At 38.7% G+C, this 8,552-nt stretch overlaps 1 protein-coding gene across 1 annotated transcript in view; it reads left to right on the top strand.

Moving 5' to 3' along the window:
- slc17a6b (solute carrier family 17 member 6b) overlaps positions 1-8,485 on the top strand; it is a 10,895-nt gene extending 2,410 nt beyond the window's left edge. Inside the window, exons 3-12 of the mRNA XM_008405173.2 lie at positions 591-709; positions 2,133-2,247; positions 3,185-3,272; positions 3,389-3,475; positions 3,822-3,964; positions 4,065-4,214; positions 5,361-5,493; positions 5,858-5,968; positions 6,614-6,741; positions 8,031-8,485. Of these exons, the coding sequence (XP_008403395.1) occupies positions 591-709; positions 2,133-2,247; positions 3,185-3,272; positions 3,389-3,475; positions 3,822-3,964; positions 4,065-4,214; positions 5,361-5,493; positions 5,858-5,968; positions 6,614-6,741; positions 8,031-8,372 (1,416 nt within the window). The 3' untranslated portion in view covers positions 8,373-8,485. The remainder of the gene's footprint in view (positions 1-590; positions 710-2,132; positions 2,248-3,184; positions 3,273-3,388; positions 3,476-3,821; positions 3,965-4,064; positions 4,215-5,360; positions 5,494-5,857; positions 5,969-6,613; positions 6,742-8,030) is intronic.
- Positions 8,486-8,552: the final 67 nt, after the last annotated feature.

Genomic DNA, 8,552 nt, shown 5'->3' with positions numbered 1-8,552 from the left:
GGACTGGCTGCGTTTCCCCCCAACAGGAGTCAAAAAGGCCTTTTATTGCAATGTGACTCAACTGAATAATCCACACAACAATGCAATTAGCTTATCATCATTATTAATTAACGTGGAAATATGTGAATTCAAAATGAATATAAAACGAAAGAGATCATATAAGGTCATGTTCATTGATAAAACAGACACAAAAAAAATCCGCTTTATGTTGAACATGAATTTACAGCCCACTTTATTATTAGGCTGATTTTTTTTTTTTCTGAAACCGCACACTGGTGAATTACAAAACCATAAATGCCTAGTTTCAAATCTTAGTTTCAAATATGTTTTTTTAACGTGTTTTGCACTCAAGTATAACAATTATTCGATCGCTAAAATATAAAGCAGGTTCATTTTGTACTTGTTATACGCCAGTATCTTATTTTTCATTTAGTGTCGTTATGCTTTTCTAATCGGATCGTTACTATTCAATTTTCAGGCCTTCATAAATATTTCATGATGTGAGGAAAATCTGCAGAGTCATTTCTGCAACATGATAATTTTTCCCCCCAGCTAATTAAAATTTTCCATATTTTTTTTTTCCTCACCAGAAAGCTAAGTTCAACTGGGACCCGGAGACAGTGGGAATGATCCATGGATCCTTTTTCTGGGGCTACATTGTGACGCAAATCCCGGGAGGATACATTTCCTCGAGGCTGGCAGCAAATAGGTTGATCATTTTCATAAATACTGACAAATATTAGAAGAAGAACAACAACAATACAAACACTGTCATTTGGTTAAAATGTAATTAAAAATAACACGCTTTTTTAAGTAATACAAAATCATCTCTATTCTCCCCGTTTGTATTTAATGAATTTCATTCAGAATGGTTAATATATATATATATTATATTAACCACAGGCTAAATCAATGCAGATATTCACCATGTTTAATGCATGGTGAATACAGGGCAGTAAAATAGAGAATAAGTGCAAGAAGCAGCAGACAGTAGGGCAGCGGGCTGGCGGCCCTGCAGCTCCTGGTGTCAAGGCTCCGTGCCACCTGTTAATGAGCTCCCTGGGGAGACCCGGGTCTAATCTGCCGCTCTCTCGGGGTATGGATACCAGACCCGTACTACTTGCCAAAGGCTTTTATTCCCCCGCCAATGTCTCGGTCATTGTAATTACGCATGACTTACTACACAGACACCCAGCAATAGGCCCATTACGATGACAGTGCAATATATATATATATATATATATATATATATATATAAAGAAAAGTTTGGCTTCTGAAAATATGAAAATAATATACAACATTAGTCTAATGGATATTTGGGAAATATTCAACCAATGTGTCAATCCATAAGAAATTACCCTGATTCTCAATACAGGGAAGATATTGATATCTTCCTGTAAAACTGATTGGCTAGGCCTCACCCCGCTTGATTGACGCGTGCGGTTTAATCTAATCATTTGGTCTCGTGCCCGACAGTGGCCTCCACCGGATTAGGGCTCGCCCCCCTCCACGTAAAGCTGAGTGCGGTGGGAGAACGTGCCAGAAATGACAAATATGGGGTTTCAGTGGCCTTGGTTCGGATATAAATAGCCTAACCTTCCGAAAGAAAAGTACATATAAATTGGTCGTTTTTAATGTACTTTTCTTGATTTTAGAGTCACAAAAATAAAGAGGTTAGAGAAACCATCTTGTCCGTTTCTTTTGCAAGATGTCGCACAGTATCCTAGAAATCCATCCCCCCACCCCACCCTATTGCTATCAAACGACATTACTCTGTTTTTTTAAACTGTGGTTACTAAGCGACTGCGAGACCGGTAAGAGAGCACCGCAGCTTTTATTATTTATTTCTATGACGACGCTTAAAGAGGATGCGTGCAGCTTATCGTCACCAAACACAAACATAATCTGCAAAAAATATTTTTTTACGTAAGGAAAAAATGTTAAATTACAGACGCTTTACTGTTTTGTAAAGAAAAAAAAGTGCAATAAAAAGACCTCATGGCCAATTTATTTGATCAAAATCTTTCTCAGTTAAATAATGCAAGCTAAAACCCCACCAAGGAAGCATTACTGCAATAATCAAAGTGCTAAAATGCCATCATTTTTAATGTTTTTCCTCTTATTATTTACAGGGTATTTGGTGCAGCTATTGTCCTCACCTCCACTCTCAACATGTTCATCCCCTCTGCTGCTCGAGTCCACTATGGGTGTGTTATTTTTGTCAGAATATTACAAGGACTCGTGGAGGTAAGATCGTCTAAATGTCTTCCACCTCCTCGTTTTGACTGGAAATAACGTAAAACATATTTCTTTCTTTTAAACCGTAGCTTTGCTACGTTTCAATTCAATCCACCAGCAAAACAGCACAGGGGCTGACTGTAGCACGCTTTCTGGATATGTAGCCAGAGGAAATTTGAGATGAGCTTTATTGATCTGATCCACTACAGTTTGTTTTTGTAGGACATTCGAGCTCTGGCTTTTCGTACGTCATGCATTGTATCCTGGATACGCAGCATCAGCAGCGTGCTCCCCCACCTGCACCTTAGAGATATATTAGAGGGAAAATTTTGATTTAAGTCACATCACTCCTTTGACTTTATTTTGAAAAAAGTAAGCCGATAAGCTTTGCCTGTTGTGTGCATTTCCAACAGTTAAATGTAGAAAAGCCCTCTTTGTTTTACAATTTTGATTTTTTTTAAAAAATACAAAATGAGAAAGGGAAATATATTTTAATTCACCATTTAGTCCTTTAAAGACTTACTACTTTATACACTGTTCTGCTACAAGACAGAACATGCAGACTGTCATTTCCACAATTTCTTCTAATTAGCAGCTGATAAACATTTGACATCCAGATACCTGCTTTGCTCCATAAACAGATCATTAGGTGCTCAGTTTGTTCATGGTTATCGCAGGGGTGAAAATGTTAATTTCTGTTAGTTATTGTGCTAAATAGGTGTTTGTTCAGCTTCATGCGTGGGCAGGGCTTTCCAGGATAGACTGCAAGGGTACCTCAGACTCAACTAAACGCAACATACTGCAAATATCATGTACTGTAACGTATATTTACAATACACAACTGTATGCAAACAAGTGAATATAAGTAGCTTGTGATTTAAAATAAAGCTGGTGCCTTTGTGTGAATGGACTAAGTTAATAGTGACCCTCATTGTGGTGTGTTCAGGGAGTGACTTACCCAGCCTGTCACGGAATCTGGAGCAAGTGGGCTCCACCACTAGAAAGGAGCCGCCTGGCTACCCTCTCATTTTGTGGTAAACAGACATTTTCCTATATAAACACACTGCTGAAACTGTACATCTCAATCTGTTATAATGTTCACCGTGTCTAATCGTAAATGCGTCGATGTTCTTGTGTTGTTGTTTGTTAGGCTCTTATGCTGGTGCTGTGATAGCGATGCCTCTGGCTGGGATCCTGGTCCAGTATACGGGATGGTCCTCAGTGTTTTATGTCTACGGCAAGTAAATGGATGAATGGACGTGTTCTGCTCATATTCAGGCGGAGGTGTTTCTAAGCTCTAGACTGTGACAGCTAAAGAGTCCAGTGAAAGTCAAACGGATTTATCCAGGCAGACTGAGTATTGATTTCCCTCCCCGTTGTTTTGGTTTGTCAATAAACAGCCCCCCGTCTTTCCCTCCAGACTGGATACAGTTAGCTCTTCTGTCTGGGATTTTTTTTTCTTTCTTTCTTCCTCTCTGGCATTTCGGTTGACACATCCTCCAAATGCTCACATTTGAGGTCAAGATTATCTGCAGTACTTAATCTGTGATTAACCAAAGATTTTAAATGTGTTTCTCTTGCAGGATGCTTCGGCATTTTCTGGTACATGTTCTGGATCCTTGTGTCTTACGAGAGCCCTGCTGATCACCCTTCCATCACTGATGAAGAGCGCGTCTACATAGAGGAGAGCATTGGAGAGAGTTCCAACCTGATGGGTCCGTCCGAGGTAGAAATCAAAACTGCACATAAAAATGACTTTTTGGTTTTATTTGTTTCTCAGCTGTCTATTCCTATTTATAAATCAATACATTTTTAATGATTTCTAGAAATTCAAGACCCCTTGGAGGAAGTTCTTCACCTCTATGCCTGTCTATGCAATCATTGTGGCAAACTTCTGCAGGAGCTGGACCTTCTACTTGCTGCTCATCAGTCAGCCTGCATACTTTGAGGAAGTGTTCGGCTTTGAGATAAGCAAGGTGGACCATGTTGCATAAACATAAAGCATAATTAAATGACCAAGTAAATCATGCTTCAGCTAAAGTAGATGGTGGACATGCTCTATGAGATGAACATGTACACTGTGCAGCAACAGCACATGATTTCACATCATATATATCTATATCTTTTTGAACAACACAGGCTTTTTTTTTTTTTACTATTCAAGCAATGGAAATTTAAGTAACAGGAGAAGTAAATAAGACAGACACAGGGGTGTAATTGCATTGTTAATAAGGGGAAATGCAACAAGTTTTACTTGGTGTACAAAGGGCCAATATTGCAATTTATATATTTTTTACAATATTCCTGACAGCCCACTCAGCATTTGTTTTTACATAAACAATCAATGACTTTGATATTGATGATGTTTAATGAGAAATTTTCTGAATTTGCATACTTGGGGAAAAAACTTTCCAGATGCCTTTAGAGCATAGTTTAAGGTTTTATCTTTGGACACAGGCTATACTGTAAAAAAAAATAATAAAATAAAATAAATAAATATATTTTATTTATATATATATATATATATATACACCGTCATGGGAGGACAAGCCCCTACATGGGATGAACCACCGACAAATAACTGAAGTGGCTGATATCAGGAAATCCTACCAATRRCTGGARAAAGCTGGACTCAADRACAGCACAGAGGCTCTCATCCTGGCTGCACAGGAACAGGCCCTAAACACCAGAGCAATAGAGGCTCAGATCTACCACACCAGACAAGACCCAAGGTGTAGGTTGTGCAAGGAGGCCCCTGAGACAGTCCAGCACATAAYAGCAGGGTGCAAGATGCTGGCAGGGAAAGCDTACATGGAACGACATAACCAAGTGGYGGGCATAGTGTACAGGAACATCTGTGCAGAATATGGACTGGAAGCCCCGAGATCGAAGTGGGAAACACCCCCAAAGGTGGTGGAAAACGACCGAGCTAAGATCCTATGGTCATAATTAGAAAAAAACAAACTAAATAAAGAAATATCTGTTTGCAAAGGCAACAATGAAAGTGGAACGGTTATTTGCAAATTTAAATGCTTGAGTGCAGATTTAGTCTGCATTTTAAAGTTGGGTTTGTTCTGTTTTCATAGGTACAGTAGATGATTAAACGTTTTTCTTATTTACAGGTGGGCATACTCTCTGCCCTCCCTCACTTGGTGATGACCATCATCGTGCCCATCGGCGGTCAGCTGGCCGACTACCTGCGCAGCAGGAACATCTTGACAACAACCACTGTCAGGAAAATAATGAACTGTGGAGGTGAGAAAGTTGAACCACGGATGAATGAAAAAGAAAAAAAAAATCATTTCCACACTTCTCTTGCTCAGCCACAGGGTGTTACATGGGTTGGTTTTTTTTTTCTGCTCTGCCAGATGGATTTTAGAGATGAGTTTGTTTGTATTTTTGTAAAATCTATCTGTACAATACTTGAAGCTCTCAGGTTGACTCACTCTGTGAGTGTGGGTCACTGTGCATTGATTTCATATCTGTCAGCTATGTAATTGAGTGCAGCGCATGTATCACTGCTTAATTCAATTGGCACCGCGATGACCAGCACGCGGCCCCCGGGCTTTTTGTGTGCTTTGTGTGCACACGTGTGACCCGCTGTCTCTCTTCCTGCTAGGATTTGGCATGGAGGCCACATTACTGCTGGTGGTGGGGTATTCCCACAGCAAAGGGGTGGCAATTTCCTTCCTTGTGCTGGCAGTGGGCTTCAGTGGATTTGCCATATCAGGTTTGTGATATGTTCCTTAATGTGTTACAAGAGACAGACGAATTATGACACAATGCTCAGTTTTGATCAAATCGCTTTATCGTATTTGTAGTGCCTACTTATATTCTAGATGTTACTTAAAGGAATCATTTTTTTGTTGAATAAATTGACATTTTTGTCTGTGTACATTAGACTGCAACTTGTAGTGGTATTCCTTTTACCTTCCAGTCATTCAACAGATCTCAAAGCTCATGTCTTTGTTCAGTGCAAAGGAAGCAAAGGATCCAGAGGTCTGTGTGCAAAATCAGTTTCTTTCCTCTTGCTCTCAAGCTTTCTGCCAGAGTCTTTAATAATTCAGTGCAAGCTGTCTCGGGGGAAACGCCAGGCAGGCGGCTTGCAGCAGCTCAGGAGGACACTTACTCATTCAGCCAGTCAGAGTGGGGGGAGGGAGGAGGACGTGTTGAGAGTCGTTGCCTATTTCTGCAACAAGATGGTCTGCATTTGTGCTGCTTTTATCTTTAGCTTTACTCAATGCATTCTGTCACACTAGCTCCCTAAATATAGTAGCTAAATATGACTAGCTGAACTTGTTTCCTAAAAAAACGAAAGAAAAAAGATAAATGGGTCTGCTGTGTTTTAATTTCATGTTACTTTTAATACCACCAGGCTTTAATGTGAACCATCTGGACATCGCTCCTCGTTATGCCAGTATCCTAATGGGCATCTCTAATGGTGTTGGTACCTTGTCTGGGATGGTGTGCCCTCTAATTGTTGGTGCTATGACAAAGAACAAGGTAAATCCCTATTCTCAGCCTGTGAACATAACAAACATCCCAGATTTAAAAAACAGATCCTGAAGGATTCTTGAATGAAATAATTGCATTCCTATGCTTATTATTATTAAATGTTTAAACATAAAAAAAACAATGTGGTGAGTCATAGCTTAGACATTACATGAAATAAAACTTTACCTGCAGAATGAGCTTAATCCAGCTAAAGAACTGCAAGTCAGCTAACAAGCTACCAGCTTGATCTACTGAAACCAGTTCCAAAGTGGAGTTTTGTCATCTTAAAGCAGATGCAGTTTAAATGTTGATGTTAATGATTTGCACTAATTTACATAGAAATATAGTTTACAGATAAAACCATGCTGGCATGTGGTCTGTTACAAATACCATGAAATAAATACAAAACAGAATGAGTGAAGAGTAATTGAACAGGAAAACCATGTGATGAAAAGTACTATGAAGTAAAGTCTTCCATAAAAAAGCCAAAACTATTTGTACTTCTGGCAGATTTAGCCTTAAGTAATCTTTTAATTTTACAAACAGTTTTTCTTTTACATTTTTTTACTAGAAGAAATATTAACATTTGGTGAGGCCCAGAGCCTTGATTTGAATCTGATGGAGAATCTATGGGGAAAGCAAAAATCTTGGGGTTATGGTAAGGAGGCATTTCAACTTCTGAAATACGGAGATTACCACCAAAGATGAATCTTCAAAAATCCATTGGCCTTTTCTTAATGAAAACAGTTTGAGTGTCAAAATGCCTTTCAGGATATTTACATTGGTCATTGACAAGGTTATAAGAAATTTTATAGCCTTGTCATGATACTTATGAATATTTATTTAATAATTTTAAATTATTGTTGACTGATAAGCTGAGACGTACCAATTTCCACCCTTTTGGGGGATCAATAAAGTATTATTATGATTATGATTATTATTATGATTATTATTATTATGATTATTATTATTATTATTATTATTATTATTATTATTATTATTATTATTATTATTAGTATGATTATTATTATTATTATTATTATTATTGAAAACTGTGTCATTTGAATAAATGGTGATTAATGATTTTTTTTAGTAACAACTTCTCTTTGCCAGCACATGGTCACAAGAGGAAATTTTGTTGTTTAAATAGGAACAGAATAAATTGTTGCCAAAAATAGTAAAGAACTCTCTGTCTTATTCATTTTGCTGAAGAAGACAGTAAAATGTCTGTCTTATTCTGGTTGCTTCCTCTGTATTTTCTGGTTAATAAATGTGATATTTTTCTTTCTTTGCGTCAGACTCGAGAAGAGTGGCAGTACGTATTCCTGATAGCCTCCATGGTGCACTACGGAGGAGTGGTCTTCTATGGGATCTTTGCCTCTGGAGAGAAACAGCCGTGGGCCGACCCGGAACTCACTAGTGAGGAAAAATGTGGCTTCATCGATGAGGATGAGCTGGCGGAGGAGACTGGTGACATCACCCAGAGTTACGGAGCTTTTGGGGGTGCAGCCAAAACGTACGGTGCGACCACACAGGTGAATGGAGGCTGGGCAACCGGCTGGGAGAAGACGGAGGAGTACGTTCAAGAGGAAGCACAGGAAGGAGGCTACGGATACAGGCAGGAAGAAGGGTATTCTTAGGCCAAACACAAAGTTTGTGACACATGAGTTGACTTTGTTTCCCCGAGTTTCCTGAGTGTACATCTGTTTTAGTCCTAAGAATATCAACAAATGAGAAACAAGAAAAGCTACAATCTATTGTCTTATTGTTTGCACAGAAAAACCCTAAAAAATTATCAATTCAGTGTAAAAATTACTTAT

This window comes from Poecilia reticulata, linkage group LG3, assembly GCF_000633615.1.
Source record: "Poecilia reticulata strain Guanapo linkage group LG3, Guppy_female_1.0+MT, whole genome shotgun sequence".
In the NCBI taxonomy this organism is placed as follows: domain Eukaryota; kingdom Metazoa; phylum Chordata; class Actinopteri; order Cyprinodontiformes; family Poeciliidae; genus Poecilia; species Poecilia reticulata.
This window is presented reverse-complemented; position numbering and strand designations above follow the sequence as displayed.